The sequence below is a fragment of the Osmerus eperlanus genome, chromosome 1, assembly GCF_963692335.1.
Source record: "Osmerus eperlanus chromosome 1, fOsmEpe2.1, whole genome shotgun sequence".
Taxonomy (NCBI): Eukaryota; Metazoa; Chordata; class Actinopteri; order Osmeriformes; family Osmeridae; genus Osmerus; species Osmerus eperlanus.
The window spans coordinates 22,288,761-22,308,367 of NC_085018.1; the positions used below are offsets into that span (position 1 = coordinate 22,288,761).

Consider the following 19,607-nt stretch of genomic DNA (forward strand, 5'->3'; position numbering starts at 1 on the left):
CCCCCCTCCATCCCTTTCTTTCTTTCTTTCTTTCGCTCCCCTCCCTCCCTCCCCTCCCTCTCTCTCTCTCTCTCTCTCTCTCTCTCTCTCTCTCTCTCTCTCTCTCTCTCTCTCTCTCTCTCTCTCACACTCTCTCTCTCTCTCTCTCTCTCTCTCTCTCTGTATCACTCTCTCTCTCTCTCTCTCTCTCTTTCTCTCTCTCTCTGTATCTCCCTCTCTCTCCCTCTCCCCTCTCTCTCTCTCCCTCCCTCTCTCTCTCTCTCTCTCTCTCTCTGTATCTCCCTCCCTCTCCCTCTCCCTCTCTCTCCCTCTCTCTCTCTCCCTCTCTCTCTCTCTCTCTCTCTCTCTCTCTCCCTCCCTCTCTAGCCCACTATGTGTGTCATTTGGGTCTATGTTGATCTTTAAATAGCCTCTGACAGAACAGCAGACTATTGAGTTCTATTAGTCCGAGTCAATCAATATCAGGCAATCAGAGTGTTTCCAGTACTTATCAACACAAGACTGGCGCTAAACTGAGCTTAGACTGGGTCACCAAGTTAGTCTTAAAGTTAGTCTGAGTAGAACAGACGGGAAAGGAGAGAATTATGTGATGTAGAAGGAGGTTAAACCGTTTAGTTTAAGACATCCTGTGATGTCTTAAAGTGCTTCAGAGGTGAAAGTTGTTCACCTCTGAAGCACTTTCACTAGCGGGGGAGTAAGTTTCCATCCATACAGGAAATGATGTAGCGTACATACAGGAAATGAAGGTAGATGCTCTCCAAATACAGTGAGTGCCTGTGACCCCCACAGACCCAGATTTTCACCGGTATTTTTTTGACCACTTGTTCGAAGGAATGTAATGACACCTGGTGGAAAATGTGTGTTACTGAAATGTCTCGATAGAGCAAAAGATGAGTGCTATGACAGTAAACGCTAATTATTATCAGTTATATTATATGGTGATTTATGAAAAGGCACCTGTAAGGTTTCCACTGAAAGTGTCAAAATAATGTGTAAAACATATGTACAGTTCTATAGTCTAAACCTGTCCCATAGATGTAAAACGACTCACATCCTATCTTGTTTTCCAGTGAATGATATCATCAGCAGTACAACCTGTAAATCAATGAGAGGAGACCACATTTGAAGCTCCCCTGTGTCGGAGGTTAACCACCAATACCAGGCCAGGCCAGGGAAAACTCCTGTCATGGTCCTACTGACCTTCCACTGTTATTATAAAATGTTTGATAGCCTGCTGTTTCATTGTAAATACATGCATAATGTTTCTACGGATGATTAAAAATGTGCCTTAATTATTTACTGATTATAATTTGGTTTATTATGCAAACGTTACATTTGATTTTACATTTGATTATATAATCTGTCAGAATTAAATGGAATGAACCCAATAGCCTCCAAGTAAAAGGATGACTAATTTCGACATTCAAGGATCGTAGGATGCGCGTGTATTATCGTTTCTGAAAGACTGTAGGGGGAGACATTTGCCCGGGATTCACATGGCCAACGGAAGCGGATGGAATTTCATTCACCTCACTTCCGACACAACATCTTAGGTTCCTTTTGTGTGTTTTTGCACTCTAAAAAGCTATAACGTACCGTCTGATACATTCAATGCTTTAGTCTACTTGTGTAGACCTACAAGGAGTGCAAATTAATCATAGCTCTGGTAAGATTTCATTGTTGCTCTCGTTGCTTTTAAAACGTTGGTTCGCTCACTAACAGACTGTTACCACAACTATTTGTAACCATAGATGAGGCGTAGGTTTGGGGCGCACAGGAACGTAGTCGTTACAAATGCCAGACCATTGAAATATCCACACCAATAATTAGCGTTAGAGCAGGGGTAGGGTTAGCATATAGATTGGTAAAAAGGCTTGTCCCCACCTACGTTAACTAGACGTATGCCCGATATATTACAACATAATGAAAACATCAGTGTACCCACACTCAGTGAGTCTTACAAAGGTACTACTAGCCTACTACTTGTATTGAAAAAACTCTGAATAATATGTCTACGTGATTTCGACGCACAGACTACAAAACGTTAGCTCCAAGGGCAGGATCATGTCAGCGGAGCTGGACCTGTCACCCCCGGAGGTTCCTGAGCCGACCCTGCTAGAAAGCCTGCTCCGCTATGGTCTGTTCCTGGGGGCTATCTTCCAACTAATATGCATCCTGGCCATCATAATACCATCTTCGAAGACACACGAACAGGTAGGGTAGGCCTGTAGACTGCAGCTAACATGGAAGGGGGAAAGTGTTGTCTAGCGTGTGGTGGTCCAACAGAGAATGGCTGCCTGCATGTTATTGCCAATAATGAATGGAATCGTGCAAGGATGGAATTGTGGAAATGCTAGAAATGCTATGTTAAATAAGAAACCTTAACCTAATCTATCGGAATCAGTTACCTTTGTTTTATGAATACGTCTACAGGAAACAGTAATGGGAAATTGAGACAAATACTTCAGACGTATTTCTTTTACCAACCATGTATTGATTTAAAATGTATTTTAGGAACATTGTAGATAGTGTAAAGTGTGGTGTCCTGACTCCTGCCACGTTAGCTAGACTGCCCTCCTGTTACTGGAGAGGTAGAAGAGGTAGAACGTTTGCTCCAACCCCAATTGTAACTTAATAAATGTATCAATCAGATAAATACATATTTGAATGGGGTTGTATCACAGGTTATATTGAAAAGCTACTGGAAGGAAGCTCTCCCTAAACAGGGTTGAAAAAACCTTGCTCCCCCCCCCCCCCCCTTGAGCATGTCCAGCTCTGGTGGGGGAGTGAGGGGTTTGTGAGCAGGAGATAAGGGGAGTATTTCACAATAGAAAGAGATGAGAATGACGAAAGGGCCAGTGAGGAGTGCTTTTGTGGAGGATGACATGCGCTGGTTGTGTTTGTTCTTACAGGAGTCTGAGGCTGGAGATGGGAAACCCGCAGAGCCCAACAAGAAGGCTAAAGGACCTGCGCCTCAGATTCGCCAGAAACTAAAGAAAGAGAGCAAGAAGAAGCGATAGAGTGTTTGTGTGTGTGTGTGTGTGTGTGTGTGTGTGTGTGTGTGTGTGTGTGTGTGTGTGTGTGTGTGTGTGTGTGTGTGTGTGTGTGTGTGTGTGTGTGTGTGTGTGTGTGTGTGTAAGAACATGAGAGAAAGAGAGTGCTTGTTTGTATCTTCAGTGGTACGTAGAATGTTATTGTTCATCATCATAATCCTGTAAATGTACTGTTATTGGGGTTTGAAAAAATAACCACAAGTTCCAGTAGAATGACAGTCAACTGGTGCTCCAAACAAAGTCCTTATGGCATAGACATTATACATCTTAAATGTGCATTTTACCTTGAATTATGGTTGTATTATATGCATACTCTGAATTCCTATGTATGGTCATTAAACATTGGAAATCACAAATTTCAAATGGATTGGGTGGTTTTATGTTGATCGTAAACTTTGAGATGTTTTTGATTTCTTGTGAAATCTCAGTGTTATCAAAACGGCTATCCCTCTATAATTCTGTGGTATCAAACCGTCAGAACAGAGCCTGTTAGTCTGTCTACATTGAGGCCCAAAATACTCCTTGCCTGCGCTAAAGGCTACGGCTGTAGTCTGCTCGCACAGCAAGGGCGTTATATTCCTGAGTCAATCTGGTTGCGCAAAAAGCGTAATCCAGTCTCCCTATCATATCTGCTTTCCCGTTTCGTCAGTGATGCATAGTGTTCTTGCCTTTTCCCTACATGGCATGTTTTCACTCTATCGCCCGTATGTGGCACGCTGACTAATTTCATCGCCTAAATTCGCCGTGGCATATTTCTTCAAGATTACTTATATTTTAGGCTACTGGTCGCACCGTAACCTTACGGATAAGAAACACATTTTGTGGGCAATTCGCAATCTGGAGAACCGCACACGGAGTAGGCGAGTGCCCTCTGCTCCTTCAAGGCGATTCACGTCATGACCTCTCTACACCACGCTTCCTAAATTTGCTAAATGGGATTTGCCTTGCGGATTCTGGATTCCTTCAAGCAGTTCGATATCGGTTGTTAATCCGTTAGCTAATGAGGACAGCTGCAAGGATTTGATACGGACGGGTCTCTCCACAACGCGTCCGTGATTTGGAGCAAACCGCGAGACCCTTCAAAGGTGAGTGTTCATCGTGAGGGGCTGAATTGTCGTTCATTGAAAACCGGAGAAGGAATTGTTTATCAGACTATTGTACCCTACATTTGGAAACTGAACGTTTGGGTGAAATCATTTTGTTAATGCTTTTGTCACCGAAGCCCGCCCCTACCCTTTGTATCTAGTTTTATAGCAAGTATGGGGTATCTTCAAATGCATGTAATTGGCAAAACAAACATTTATTTAATTGGGCTACCGTTTTTTTACATTACATGCTATTTTCCCGATGGCCAGTGCAAGTGGGTTCTGTTGTTGCCAGTTCCCCTCTGTCCATTTGATGCCTACTACTGCGAATCGTGTATGCCCGACGCATCCTCTCGAGCAGACACCAGCACTGTCTAGCTATATTGGTTGCCCTCAACGTTTAATGTTTACAACGAGGACAGGCCCACAATGAACACCTCCATGCTCATTCACTTATACATGTATACATCATGAAGTTACAATATGGCAGACTATCGTTGATCAAGGAATTATTTTGTGTGGGTGATATCTGTTTACTTGATATTGTAATAGCTGACAGGGACAGAATGGGCTACCTGCCCAAGCGTTCATCGTCTCCTCCACGTCAGATGTATGCTAGGCAGATTCTCAGCCTGTAGAAGAGAAGAGTGTTCTTCCCATTCCTTTTGAACTGCATACAGGACTCTTTGGGGAATTCCCATTCACTGATTGATCAGACTCAGTAAGACGTATGTGTCAAGATCAGTGAATATGGTGTTGGTATGATCTCGGTGTACTGCTTTCATGGAACACTCTCCCCATTCTACTGCTTCTTTGGGGCCTTTAGAATGTCCCTGAAGGGAATGTACAGTATAGAATGTCAGAAGCTTCGTAGTGTTCTAGAGCTTCTTCATTAGATGCTGAAGCAGCAGAGTTCCGTACGTTGAGTCAGTTCTCGTTCCTGACTACAAGTCCACATCCTCACCAGAGCTGTGAGGAACATGAGTTTATGATTCTGCTCCGCGTTGCCAAGAACTATACTCTGCGATGTTCTGAAACGGAAGTGAGTTCAACCGCTGGGGGCCACGCTCATCTTTTTCCAATCCTCCACCCCATCCCTTCTCATCTCATCCTGGTCGGTGAGCAGATCCGATAGGACAGGCCGATAAGGCTGGCAGAGGAGCACATTGGAGAGAGGTCAGCTGAGGATCAGAGACAAGCAGAGAAAGGATCCTCGTATGTATATAATACAATGCCATGTATCGATGACAAATGTGTCGGTTCGCTCTCTGCGTGGTACCCAAGACACCCACACAAACTCACAAGAAAACGAAAGAAACCGCTAAGACATTCATTAACATTTATCTGACCACACAGGAAGTAATACAGTGAACACAAAGGTCTTCCTTCTTGTGTCTGTTGCCGTGTTGTTCCCAGACTGCAGCTGATAAAACCGTTCTAATTATCAGGCTGATGAGAATCTCTGTCATTTGGTTTGCTGAACAGAACATATCAAGAAGACACTCATACAGACATTATTCTTTTCTCAGAAACGGTTCACACATGCGTCAAAGTCAGAGTGAAGCCAGAGACCTTGTTGAGACTTAGTGCTAAAATAGTTTGAGGTACACACCAGCATCACACCTTTCTGGTTAAATAGGTTGCTGTAAAATTACAGGGTATGTTTTCTTCAATCCTTCTCTTAGTGCCAATGCAGCTCTGTCCAGGGTGTGTTCTTCTACATAAACCTGACAAGGGCTTGGTTCTTCTCCGGCTCACACACTTCCCCTTATACACACACACACACACACATTCAGTTGCCCATATTGTCTTTGCTCCCCTCCATTGGCAGTCCGAGTACTGGTACAATCTGGTTCTTCAACATTCCTTCAATCTAGGCGGATAGTAAACCGCAAGAGGATTAGCAGCAGCACTTCTTATATCTCTTCTCCATTTTCTCTTTTCTCTGCCCCCATCTCTCATTCCATCTCTGTCTCTTGTACCTTCCCTCTCTGCTCCAACCACTTGTGTGTGTGTGTGTGTGGTGGTGGTGGTGGTGGTGGTGGGGGGGGGGGGGTGTGTTAGAAGGGGGGAAGGTGAAGATAATAGGGTTCAGCTCTAAATCCTTCTAGTTCGGGCCATATGACCTCAAACCGGCCCTGTTGGTGATGATGATGATGTTGATTGTGTCTGGTACCTTGTGTACCGCAGGGAGCCCGACCACCTCAAGGCAGGATGAGATTTTTGAACCATGTGTCTCCTCAATGGCATATTTCTCTTCAACTTCCTTCATTCTTTTAGTTGTGTGGAAGAGACCTTGTCCTTTTTGTTATGGGTCTAAGAAGAACATGAGGTCATAGCCATGCCTAGAGAGCCCCAGGGTAGGGGTAGTGGCTTTCTGAGGCCTTCAGGGAAGAGACTGAAGAGTAGCCCAAAGGCTGGGTCTCAGTACTGGTCAAGTGAATCCTTCCTTCCCACTTCCTTTGAGCAACCTGGATGCACTGTGAGCTGGGTTGGAACACCAGGGTAGAACATGACACGCTGCCACCTGTTATATTGACTCAAGTCAGTGAGAAAGGAGGGAAGGGTGCATGTAAACGTATTCCCCCCGGTCACCATGGAAACCCCCTATCCATTTGTTTGTCAAGCAAGGTCAACAGGGGTTCATTGGGTTGTCATTGGCAGAAGTGGTCAGGTGGGAGGAAGTGAGTGACAGGGGAAGGGCTGTGAATGGCAGGTGAGTCAGTTATGTTGGCCGTTGCGCTATAGCTTAACAGCTCTCTACACCACATCCGACCCATCATCACCCACCCATAGCATATGAAGGGTGTGAAAGAAAGCCCCCTCAGCAGAACAACCCTCTGATGAAAGACTTCCATATAGAACTATAGGGTTCCAGAGAGAATCCTTGTCAGTTCTGTAGAATGCTGGGTGGAACCATGAATGGCTCTCCCTGACCTATGCGGGGTGACTCATTTGTGTATGGTGTTGTGCTCATGTCCCAGTCATCTTCCACCCTCAGGGCATGGCAAACATGACTGGAGTTCCTCTCTCTCTCTCAGACTGCACATTATAGCCTCTGACAGTATCACTAGAATACCATATAGCTTTGTGTTCTTTGTATTTTGCAATACTATCTGTACTTTAGTAGTTCCTGCATAAGCAGTTCTACTGGGCGGTGTGTATTTCTAATACAATAGGACGATAGAACTAAAGTCATTTCGGTAGAGGCCTGGTTGTATGGATTAGCCTGCTACATAATGTCTCTGAATTTCACAGAGAAACGACAAATCAACAGCCTCATTATCATTATTATTGTCATGAGCATCATTATCGTGTCCAGAATGATAACTGTATCAATATTGCATCTATCTCCAGAGTTGGTACAGTGTGCTGTGTGTTCCCTCAGGGCAGGGATGCTTATTCTGCCTCTGAAGGAAGGGAGGTGCTAGCCAGAGCGCTCAGTCAATGCCATTGATTCTGTTGATGAGCCAGTGGTTTCATTGTATTAGGCCATCTCTCCAGTTATAATTGACCAATGTCTGATCCAGGCCAGGTTAGTGCAGGACCGGCTGTCCTGGTGGACGTAGCCAGCCCGATCAACTCCCCAGCCCCGCCCTGCTCTGAGACCCCACCCCCAACATTGACCAGTCATCATCCCTCAGGTCCTCTTCCTCTGTGATTATGCCAAGCTGCAGTGCACCGTGGGATGCCTTCACCTCCTGCTAGAAGACTGTTGAACTGGCGCAGCGTGAATCAAAGCTGGCATGCTTAAACAAGCTGGCATGTCAAACGCCTGTCTGTGTCCTAACCTCAACAGGAGAACCTCAACACAGCTTATGACATCTCACCGGGCTGCAACTCCTAACACACCCACACACACGTCACCACTGCTATAACAACAAATTATCCACGTACACCACTGCCAAGCTAGCATGTCTATGACAAGGGGTGGGTGGTATGTCTACTGAAGACTGAGTTGAACTAATTTAGCAGCCTCACAGCAGCTTTCCTGTTCCGCAGATACAAACACACACACCTTCCGTATTCACAGCAGGAGTGTCTCCTTGTCCAGAGGAATCACAGACCAGACACACACACACACACACACACACACACACAGTCTTTCTCACACCTGCACATTGTAAATAGTTACATAAACTCACATGCACATACATACATGCCGGGCACACACACACAAGCACACACACATCAGCCACCCTGACCCAGATGCTAAATACACCGCCCACCTCCTCATTCTTTTCTCAGCTGTTCCTTGTTCCTTCCCCCTGTCTTTGTTAGTCACAGTCAGCCCAGTCTGACACACACACACACACACACCTCTCTCACGCATTGTCTTCCCCAAACACTCCCTGTGAGTGTGTGTGTGTGTGTGTCAGAGATCTGTTCTCAGGGACAGGAGAACAGCTGCTTAAACACATGGTTTGGAAAAGAGCCGCCATTCACAACGGAACCAGATCAATGTGTGTGTGTGTGCGTGTGATCCAACTAGCCTAAAATAGGCATCCTCACATTGAGTCACCCTGCTGTAGTTTACAAAAGAAAGGTTTGGGATTGTTTGTCTGTGTGTACATTACAGCTAGCTCTACTAATGTGTTGATAGGCTAGTGGAGCCAGCCAGTAGAACTGATCCCTGCGTGCTGCTTTCACTGCAGATCTCTATTGATTCAGAGCAGATTGAATCAACAGATTGTCTGACCTTGAATCCTCCGTCGGCTGCCTGTGTTGTTGACTGTTTCAAGGTGTTTCGTCTCTGGGTATTTGCATTCTCAACGGCCCCAACTGAAGCTGGAAGCGATCCAGGGCTTTTCCAGCAAGGACTGACTGAGAGCTAGTGACTGGTAGGGAGAGGAAGGATGAGGGGCAGGGATACTGTACCTGAACTCAGGAATCAAATTAAGCGATCGCTTTGAGTATAAATGACACGATATTGCAGTGGGTATGAAAAGGCCTACTCTAAACGTTTCTGGATCTTCCTCCCGACCGACTCCTACCTGACTCCTGTCTGACTCCTGATTCGCCAGGCCTGCGGATGGGGGCGGGCAAGAGCAAGCCCAAGGAGCCGGGCCAGCGCTCCATGAGTCTGGACGGCACCATCGGCACAGGCTCCGACAGCGGCCACTTCCACCACCTCAGCCCCGCCCAGCAGACCCAGACCCCCAACAGGAGCCCTGCCGTGGGGGGAGGCAGGCGAGGACCCCAGCACCAGCACGCCCCCACCAACACCCCTGTGCTGGCTCTGTTTGGAGGGGTGGACCACATGGGCGGCATCACATCCCCCCACAGAGGGCCTCTGGCTGGTAGGTGGACCAGGTCGTGTCAGGGAGAGAGACGGTAGGAAGCTCCATGTTCTAACATCGGATGAGGCGACATGTTTCGCCCTGTTGCAAGGCAGGTGTTGCATGTTGTTGGAATGAATAGGATTTGCAATAGCATTTCCATTGTAAAAAACATTAAAACGTATACTGTATATAATGGTAGTTAGGCCTATAAGTCCATTGTATCCTACATACAGACACAACACGTCACAACCTCTCTCTCACACAAGCTAGGGTGAGTGTGCATGCTATATGGTTGTTCAGCATGTCCAGAACAGGGCTAACAGCTCCTGACCCATGAGGGCCTTTCAGTTTATTTATGCCTGTTGTCCACTCTTGATAGCCAAACAAAATGCATCAGTGATTGGCCAGCTGGTTCTAAAGTCTATGAATAATTCACCAGCTGGCTTCCAGGTGTATCAATGATTGGCCAGCCAGTTCCCAGGTCTATTAGTTATTGGACATCTGTTTCTGTGGCTGTTGGTGATTGGCCAGCTGGTTCCGTGGTCTATATCCGGGGCTCATTAAGGTGTATATTACAATCCGTCGGCATGACGACCTCCATGAACAGTCCGGAGGAATCCCGGCTCAAACATCAATATTTTTCATTCAGAGAAGATGGAGACTTCACACAGGCTTATAGATGTTGCAACAGTGCACTAAAATATATGGTTAGGGTTGCATTATGAGGATAATGGGGAATCTTTTTATGGTTTCCTCTCTCTCTTGCACACACACTTACATTCTCTCACATTCTCATATTCTCTCTCTAACTCACTCTCCTCTTGGTCTCTCTCTCTCTCACCGAAGGAGGTGTCACTACGTTTGTGGCTCTCTACGACTATGAGTCACGAACAGCTTCTGATCTGACCTTCCAGAAAGGCGAGCGGCTGCAGATCGTCAACAACACGTAAGGACGAGCTTGTCTTTCCCTCTGGACACTGACACACACACACACACACACATTAACCGAACACTGATAATTGTGTGCTACCCGAGCAGTGTCTGCTCTGTGTCCATCCAGTCCATCTGGCTAGTGTCACTCACCATGCTGTCTGAGATCCTCTGAGGCCAGCGGGGTCACCAATCCCCCCTCCAACCTCTCCCCATTCCAACCCCCTTCACTGTCTCCAGCCTCCTCTGGTACCTCCCCAGTTAAACCCAACTCAAGCAACAAAACTTACAAGGGAGGCCAGCTCCACTGCAGGTCCACTGCGACAGCTAATGCTAAGTCAGCCTGGGCTGTGAGACACTGGGTAGAGGGACTATCTGGATACCTCATGTATAATCATATCACTCCCATTGGGCAGACACTCTTCACATTTATTTAAGTAGTCTCCTGTAGCATATCCAGCCCTCGTGTGAATAGACATGTTCGCTAGTTTCCTGACGTTATTTCACACTCAGTATACACAGAACAGTTTTCAGGCAAGGCAGAATGAAGGAACCGTAGAAATATGAAACCTTAACACTCATGGAAAAAAAAGTCTTTGTTGAAATGGTTTAATACCATATTTACAGGTGCCCCTGTGCTACTCCGAGCCCCTTATTTCACCCCTGTCAAAGTAGTGCTTCACCTCTCTCCTGCTCTTTAAACCAACGAGCTGAGCGCTAGTTGCAGACGAGGTCTCCCCTGGTGCTGCCGCGTGCTCTCTCTCTCTCTGCTGTGTTCTGATACGTGCGCTGTTATCTCTCTCTCTCTTTCTCATGCTTCATGGTTTCTCCTAGGAGAAAGTACAGCTTCAGGTCAGTAACCCGCTAACCCCCTCACCCCACCCTGTCCGTACTGCTGATTGAGGAATTGTGTTCATCTTAGAAATATAGGCTGCTCGTTGAACTCTGGGGAAGGTTTACGGTTGTCCAAGGCAACATCGTCGTGGCGTTTTAAGTGTGTGTGGGTCCGTTTGTGCCTCCAGGGAAGGGGACTGGTGGCTCGCTCGCTCTCTGACCACAGGAGAGAGTGGTTACATTCCCAGCAACTATGTGGCTCCGTCTGACTCCATCCAGGCAGAAGAGTGAGTCCTTATCCTGATCACCTTATCCCCATTGCTTCCTGCTTCCACTGTCAGATGTTAGCCCTGTCTCTCACTTTCCTTCTCTCTCTCTCTGTCTTTTTCCATATGTCTGTTTCTCTCCTCTCTCTTGTTTCTTTTGTTATCTGTAAAATGTGTCTCGTTGTGGTGGGTCTTGCTTGATTACCATTGAGTGTACTGGACACAAACTGGGCTTTTAAATAACACCATTTTAAAGTAATTACAGAGCTCCTGTGCGTCGCTGTCTGTTGTGGCTGCAGCCAGCAGCTTCCGCCCTGTGTCAGTGTCTGCCTTGTGATCCTGCGTGACAGGTGGTACTTTGGGAAGATAACGAGGCGGGACTCCGAGAGACTGCTGCTGAGTGTGCAGAACAGACGAGGAACCTTCCTGGTCCGGGAGAGCGAGACCACTAAAGGTGAGGTTCCTTCCTGGTCAGGGAGAGAGAGACCACTAAAGGTGAGGTTCCTTCCTGGTCCGGGAGAGCGAGACCACTAAAGGTGAGGTTCCTTCCTGGTCCGGGAGAGCGAGACCACTAAAGGTGAGGTTCCTTCCTTGTCCGGGAGAGCGAGACCACTAAAGGTGAGGTTCCTTCCTGGTCCGGGAGAGCGAGACCACTAAAGGTGAGGTTCCTTCCTGGTCCGGGAGAGAGAGACCACTAAAGGTGAAAATGGCCAAGCTTTACGGGGAACAACTCAAGATACTGTCCCTGGATGGTAGACCTGCAGGGCTAAGCTAATTATTACCGAGGGGAGATGAGGGGAGGGGGATGCTTGTGAATGGACACGGGTGAATCACAAAGTACATGCGAAAGTAGGTCAGCATGAGAAGGTGCTGGGTTTCCCCTCTGGCTGTAAATCTCTGCTCTCTAACCCTGACCCTCCCCCCCCCCCCCCCCCCTTTCCTCCCCCACCCACACACACACACACACCCACAGCAAGGTCTGTAACTTCCTCCGTCTCATCACTCCACGTCGCCTCCTAGTGGTATAGCTTTGCAGCTGATATCCTGTGTGTTGACTGTAATGTACCATACGCTTTTCAAGTAGGAAGATCACACGTGTTCAAGTGACCTTACTTATCTCTTTACGTCTCCCTGCTTCCTCTCTACTCTCAGGGGCCTACTGTCTGTCTGTGCTGGACTATGACAACACTAAAGGCCTGAATGTCAAACACTACAAGATCCGCAAGCTGGACAGCGGAGGCTTCTACATCACCTCCAGGACCCAGTTCAGTAGCTTACAGCAGCTGGTCTTTCACTACCGCAGTAAGTAGCGGTCGTCCAGCTGTGCCGCGCATGCTGTGTTGCTTGTGTTGGTGGGCTTCTTGTTCATCCTATTGGGATGTCTTCCTCTCTTCTCTTCACCTCCTTTACCTTGACTCATCTCCCTTTGTTCACCCCCTCCAGAGCACTCGGACGGCCTGTGCCACGCCCTGACGGAGGTGTGCCCCGTGTCCAAGCCCCAGACCCAGGGCCTGGCACGGGATGCCTGGGAGATCCCCCGGGAGTCCCTCCGCCTGGACCTCAAGCTGGGCCAGGGCTGCTTCGGAGAGGTCTGGATGGGTACGGACTCCCCCCCCTAACCTCTCTACACCCACCACACACACCCACAGGACACTAGAGTCAGGGGACATCCTAGTGATGCACCGTAGGCTGACTCACACAGGGACCTTCACCTTCACGATGTCCTAATACCCTTAAGTCTTCTCCAGTGAGTCCTGAAACTGTGCACGTGCCCCTGAGCCGTCTTCCGTGAAGGGTGTGTGAGGTGACGTGCGTGCGTGCGTTCCAGGCACGTGGAACGGCGTGACGCAGGTGGCCATCAAGACCCTGAAGCCTGGCACCATGTCCCCCGAGGCCTTCCTGCAGGAGGCTCAGGTCATGAAGAAGCTGCGGCACGAGAAGCTGGTGCAGCTCTACGCCGTGGTGTCGGAGGAGCCCATCTACATTGTCACCGAGTACATGAGCCAAGGTCACCCTGCTGGATACACACATTTACACAGATTATAATCGCACACACTTACGCTGTGTATCATACAAGGGCCTTCTATGCTTTATGTACCTGCTTTAAATAAAATGACATAAGTTATAATGAAAAAAATATATTTAATCATGGTGAGGGAGGTGCTAAAAGGGAGGTGCTAAAATCTGTACAAGTATTGAACACACACACACGTATTGACTTGGTGCCTCTTCTCCTCACCTCTTAGGCAGCCTGCTGGACTTCCTGAAGGGTGATGCAGGGAAGATGCTGCGTCTGCCCCAGCTGGTGGACATGGCCTCTCAGGTGGGACCCGGCGCCAGCCCTACACCTGTCTGAGACAGCACCACCTCAGAATGTCACCGTCCCATCTCTGCCTCTGGAAAACACGTTCTCACTGTCTGTCTCGCTTATCCTCAACCCCTCTCTCTGTCTCCCTCGTTTCACTTTCTCCCACTCCCTCTTTCTTTCTCTGTTCCTCTCTTTCTCTCTCTCACTCCTCCCTCATCTTCCCCTCCCTCCTCTTCTTCATCCCCACCTCTCTCTCCTCTCCCTCACCACTTCCTATCCTGTCTCCCTCCCCCTGTCCTCCACCTCCTCAGATAGCTGCAGGGATGGCCTACGTAGAGAGGATGAACTACGTCCACAGAGACCTGCGTGCTGCCAACATCCTGGTGGGGGACAGCCTGGCGTGTAAGGTGGCTGACTTTGGCCTGGCGCGCCTCATAGAGGACAACGAGTACACCGCTCGGCAGGGTGAGGCCCGGCCCGCCAGCCAGCCTGGCTTCCTGTCCCGCTCCCCCTCACTTCCTGTCCCACTCTATTTTCTGTTTTATTGCTTTGTCTTTGTTTTCATCCTGTCCTAGTAAAATAACCCCCCCCCCCCCCCCCAGGTCTTTCTTGTCACCGGAGAGACGAGAGAGAACATTTGAATTGGACAAACCCAGGATGTTGATGTTGTTGTTTTGTTTAGGAGCAAAGTTTCCCATCAAGTGGACGGCTCCAGAGGCGGCTCTGTACGGACGCTTCACCATCAAGTCAGACGTGTGGTCATTTGGCGTGCTCCTCACAGAGCTGGCCACCAAGGGCAGAGTGCCTTACCCAGGTATGTCAACATGGCCCCCCTGAGATGTATGCTTGTGCTGTGTAATAGTCAAGTTATTATGGTTGAACAACAGGTTATCAAAGCTAAATATGACCAATACCCCTTTTGGCCCCACCCCCATAATCCATCCATTCCTTATCTACCTCCCCCTGCCCATCCCCCACTCCCCCATTCACCCAGGCATGGTGAACCGGGAGGTGCTGGACCAGGTGGAGCGAGGCTACAGGATGCCCTGCCCGGCTGAGTGCCCTGGCTCCATGCACGACCTGATGCTGTCCTGCTGGAGGAAGGACGCCGAGGAGAGACCCACCTTCGAATACCTCCAGGGCTTCCTGGAAGACTACTTCACCTCCACGGAGCCCCAGTACCAGCCCGGGGAGAACCTATAGACACCACGACACACTAAGAGCCCACAGAACACTTAGAAGCTACAGAACACTTAGAAGAATCACACAGAACACTTAGAACCCCTACAGATCTCATCAGCTCTTAAATAACCTATTAGAACCTATATGACCACAGGGAGTGTGTATTGCACTTAAAACCTGCGGATCCTTTGCCTGTAACAGACTTTAAAGAATCTACAGAACCTGCAGAAGAACCTCCTGCTCCCGTTGAGGTCCCAGTAGGTTCTAGTAGGTTCTAATGGTTCAGCTTAGGGTTGACGCAAGTGGCATTGATCTAGGTTCTTTAGGAGTAGAAGAAAGGGAATCACAGAGTAGATGTAAGAGAGAATGTGAGAAGAATGAAGATATCATAGTTGGACAGCTATTCAAAGCTCCTTCCTCCATCCCTCCCCCCTCCTTCCTGCCTTCCTTCCTTCCTTCCATCTCTCTTCCTCGCTGTCTCTCATGTCTCCAACTGTTCCTGCTGACGAGCACTCCCACCGTGGCACAGGTGCCAAAGGAACGTGTGTGTCTGTATGTCTGTATGTATGTATGTCTGTCTGTCTGTCTGGGCTGTCCTTTGCCTGCCTGTCCTTCACTCTCTCTCTGGCTCTCTCTCTGGCTCTCTCTCTGGCTCTCTCTCTGGCTCTCTCTCTGGCTCTCTCTCTGGCTCTCTCTCTGGCTCTCTCTCTCTCTCTCTCTCTCTCTCTCTCTCTCTCTCTCTCTCTCTCTCTCTCTGTGTCTCTCTCTCTCTCTCTCTCTCTCTCTCTCTCTCTCTGTGTCTCTCTCAGTATTTTCAAGTGCTTCTTCCTCCAAGAGCGTCAAACAACTCTGGAACTCTTCTGTCTTTATGTGATGTATATTTATGTCTTTCTGTTCTCATTGCTGATGTAACCATGGTAACAGTGGGCTGTAACCCTGTCAATCCTGGTGGAACTGGAGTACTGTGTTATTAGGAGTGCGATGTGGACCGTACAGGTCAATACAACTGTGTACCTTTTGTGGTTGGAATAATCATTATTGACTTGAAGAAGAGGTGAATTGGTAAGGTGTTATGTTTCAAATACTGTTCGAACATGCTGTCAAAACACTTAAGGTGCACTTGATTTAGGTTAGCTCGGGCAACGACACCAAATGAAGTGTCGAGAGTCGGGTACAGGATGTTAACTGAGATGAATCAAACATACCTCAGTCTGACCTAAGAGTCTGCTAGGTAGAGTGAAGGAGCAGGCAGCTGAAGTTAATGTCTAACCTCCATGGGGTATAGAACACATGAAAGGACCCCCTTGCGCCATGTCACACTGCAGGTCATGACTGACCTGTAATAGTCGCCCTTTGCCTGAGTGCTTTAAAAGCACTGGAGAAAAGTCTGAGCCTCAAACAGACCAACCAAACACATAGTCAATAGCTATTTCTATACTTATATAGCATGCCAATGTCATTTTTACTCCAGAGGTGCTCTAGTTGACCATTGGCTAGATTGTGTCTGTTCTGCTAAGCCCAAAGTAGATCTAAGTAAATCTGGGTCTAAAAAGGCCGTTTGAATGGAAAGTCTCCATTCACCAGTGCCAGAGAAAGTGTCTCCCAGACCCAGACCACTGGAGGGAGAAGTCTGGGCCTTGAAGACCCACTGGTCCTGTTCCCATCACAGCCCCTCAGCCAAGGGCTCTCCTCCCTCAGCTCTCCTCCGTCAGCTCCCTCCCCCCTACATCCACCTCTCTCTCAATGGAACTCCCAAGAACACATTTGATTGGCTTAAGCAAAGTGGCTGCTCCGTCACACTGGGCCCTGCTTGCATGTGGGCAGGGCCTGAAAGACCTGTGCCATACAGCAATAATAAGAGGGAGGAGACGAGAGGTTGTCATGGTGATGAATTCACTCTGTACAGTCCATGAACAGAAGCCAAAACAGTGCTCACTATCTTGATGATGATGATGATCATGGAGGAGGAGGAAGATGTATTGAAGAAGGTGCACAGTGTTTTTGTAATGAAATCATTGGATGATAATCTTAAGTGTACATATGTTTGCAACAAATGACTGTGACTATCATGTAATTTGTTTGTATAGTTTTTTTCCTTCTTAAACCTTAAATCTAAGGTTTTTTTTAGGGGCACGCTTTCCATCCAACGTGCGATGATGATGGAAATACTGTAAACTGGGCGGGCCAACATGTTTTTTACATTCATGTAATTGACTAATAATAATATTGTGATAGATCTACAGTTTTCTATCTTGTCGGCCATGGGTTTGCATAGCTACAAGCCCAAACTCAGACCTGTAAAACGAGGCACATGCTCTTCTCAGCTTTAGGTTGCCAAGCAGGAGTAAGTCGTTTGACTGTCAAACCAGAGGGACACTCTGCCACACTGTCACAGAATGGGAATCTCCCTCAACATTTTCTGGTTACAAATTAACTCTAGTCCCAGGCCTTTAGGCCCTGTCAGGGTTAGAACTCCATATAACATAAGGACCGGAACCTCTGAGGGAATCAATCCGGAGACCCAAAGGGTGAAGCCAAGAACTCATCAGAAACCGTGAGCAGAGCGCCTGGCTCAGAGCACCAGGCTCAGAGTGGTCACTTCAGCCTTGCGGCCGTTTCATAAACCTATGCAGTTTCTGGTCCCTCAAACTTTTTCATTCTCAAAACAATTTACAAAAAAACTGACAATGATATAAAAAAAGGAAGATCTAAGAATTTTGTAACAAATTCTTTTCAAAATCTTCTTTTCTTTGGTGTAACAAGATTAAAATGGAAATGGGTATTGTGCCACTTCATGTTTATCTTTAAATGTGCAATAAATTATATTTCAAGAGTGTTTTCCTAATGTTCTGGTTTGAGTGTTGTGTTCATGTTAGTCTCTCAGGTAGTCTGTCTCTCTCCCTTTCACTCACTGACTTCCTCAGTAATATCTTATCACCTGCAGGTTTTGACTGTCTGCAGTAATTGGGTGTGCTCAAGCCTTCGGCGAGAGCACAACCTTTGTTCTCTCACATATATATTTATTTATTATTGGGTGTGCTTTGCCTTCGGCAAGGGCACAAACTTTGTTCTCTCACATATATATTTATTTATTATTGGGTGTGCTCAAGCCTTCGGCGAGAGCACAACCTTTGTTCTCTCACATATATATTATTATTATTATTATTTCTTTTTGCCCCCCTAAAACTCAGTCAATATTTGGACTACATACACAACGGCGGTGTCAAAAGGTTCGTCTTGGTAGCGATTGAGTTGCTTCTATTGGGATTTACCTTCCGTTGCATGGTTTAAGTGGAAATTACGTTTTTGTGGCGAAAAGTGAAGCTAACGGTGGCTAACTTGCTAGCCACAGTCAATGACGCTACTTACGTCACTAACGTCACGAAAACTCGCGTGACTACCTCTAGCAGAACATTAGTTTAGCAGCTCGTTAACTTCTGGGAGATAGCTAAGCTAACTGCTTTACTGCAAGGGAGCTGCAGAAACGCCACAAGCAAAGAGGCCAGGGTGATAACTATTTACTAATTTTACTTTGTGATATGACACACAATTGTGACGTGTAATGTACAATATAAGATGATTTTATTAAGGAAATACATCTACTTTTCGGAAACAGTAGTCTACTATGTCTACAGATTAGGTCAATTTTTACACCGGTCTGCCAAATTTATTCGTTTTGATTCAGCTAGGCTGCCTCTTGCAGGGGAAATGAGAAGACATCATATTTCATTCTACACTTAACTCGTATTTTGAGTTGTAAATGAGCAGCAAAAAAAAGATGCTTTTAAATCTATGTAATCTTTATAAATAATAAGTAGGCCCTATGCATTTTTATATAAAATATACAGAAATATCAGTTGTAAAAATGTCATTAAAAAACGGACCCCTGTGCAACCGACGCAAGCAAGCACACCCTACAATTTCCCCAGAAATTGTACCCTCTCTAGTTCATGATTTGTAACTGCACTACTCTAAGGGACCTCTAGAGGTCTGTGTTTGATCAATGTTTTCATTCCCAATGCCAACTCCTCATTAACTGCTCACTAAAGGATAACCTGTTTAGCTGACTCCCCTAGCCATCACACAGGCTGTAAACAGGCTGCATGTTTATGAATATGGACATCATAACCATTCACATTTTTATATAAAAAGTCTTGGAAGAAAATAGACCCAGTAGTTTTAGTGTTTAATGTATTTACCACTGAGGACCAGAACACCTGAAAATGCAGTTCAAAGAGAAAGAGAAGAAACTACAGGGGGCATTTTGTGTTAAGTGTTTCATTGTAAAGGCCAGACTCCAAAGTCTATTTTACTTCAGCCAAAATGTTAATTGATAACAGATGCACAGTCCTCATTGGCTGGAATGAGAACATATTGAGCCAATCAGGATCTAAAGCCACACCACTAATAAGTAGCTCTGCTACCGTGGTCAGCTATCAGGAACAAAAATATAGTCTGTGTTCTTTTTTACACCATTGGTTGTAGAATAGATAGAGTGTGTGTGTGTGTGTGTGTGTGTGTGTGTGTGTGTGTGTGTGTGTGTGTGTGTGCGTGTGTGTATGCATTGCACACACAGTCATGTGTGTGTGAGTTATGAGTGAACTCTTACTCTACATCTCCTCTCGAGTTTCTGCAAGGAAGCGGATCTCTTCCAATTCTCCATTATG

General features: G+C 46.9%; 2 protein-coding genes across 3 annotated transcripts; both read left to right on the forward strand.

Moving 5' to 3' along the window:
- Nucleotides 1–1,504: 1,504 nt before the first annotated feature.
- manbal (mannosidase beta like) lies at nucleotides 1,505–3,410 on the forward strand. The gene is made up of 3 exons (XM_062477714.1): nucleotides 1,505–1,666; nucleotides 2,034–2,214; nucleotides 2,913–3,410. The coding sequence occupies exons 2-3, from the start codon at nucleotides 2,065–2,067 to the stop codon at nucleotides 3,018–3,020; spliced, it is 258 nt and encodes an 85-aa protein (XP_062333698.1). The 5' UTR covers nucleotides 1,505–1,666; nucleotides 2,034–2,064; the 3' UTR covers nucleotides 3,021–3,410.
- A 270-nt stretch (nucleotides 3,411–3,680) lies between these two features.
- On the forward strand, nucleotides 3,681–17,778 carry LOC134027260 (proto-oncogene tyrosine-protein kinase Src-like). 2 transcript variants are annotated; one of them, XM_062470521.1, is made up of 13 exons: nucleotides 3,681–4,138; nucleotides 9,163–9,438; nucleotides 10,267–10,366; nucleotides 11,185–11,202; nucleotides 11,373–11,471; nucleotides 11,801–11,904; nucleotides 12,603–12,752; nucleotides 12,894–13,049; nucleotides 13,279–13,458; nucleotides 13,697–13,773; nucleotides 14,070–14,223; nucleotides 14,441–14,572; nucleotides 14,753–17,778. In XM_062470521.1, the coding sequence occupies exons 2-13, from the start codon at nucleotides 9,171–9,173 to the stop codon at nucleotides 14,959–14,961; spliced, it is 1,647 nt and encodes a 548-aa protein (XP_062326505.1). In that variant the 5' UTR covers nucleotides 3,681–4,138; nucleotides 9,163–9,170; the 3' UTR covers nucleotides 14,962–17,778. The 2 variants fall into 2 exon arrangements, with proteins under 2 accessions (XP_062326505.1, XP_062326506.1); XM_062470522.1 differs by lacking the exon at nucleotides 11,185–11,202.
- The last annotated feature ends 1,829 nt before the right edge of the window (nucleotides 17,779–19,607 follow it).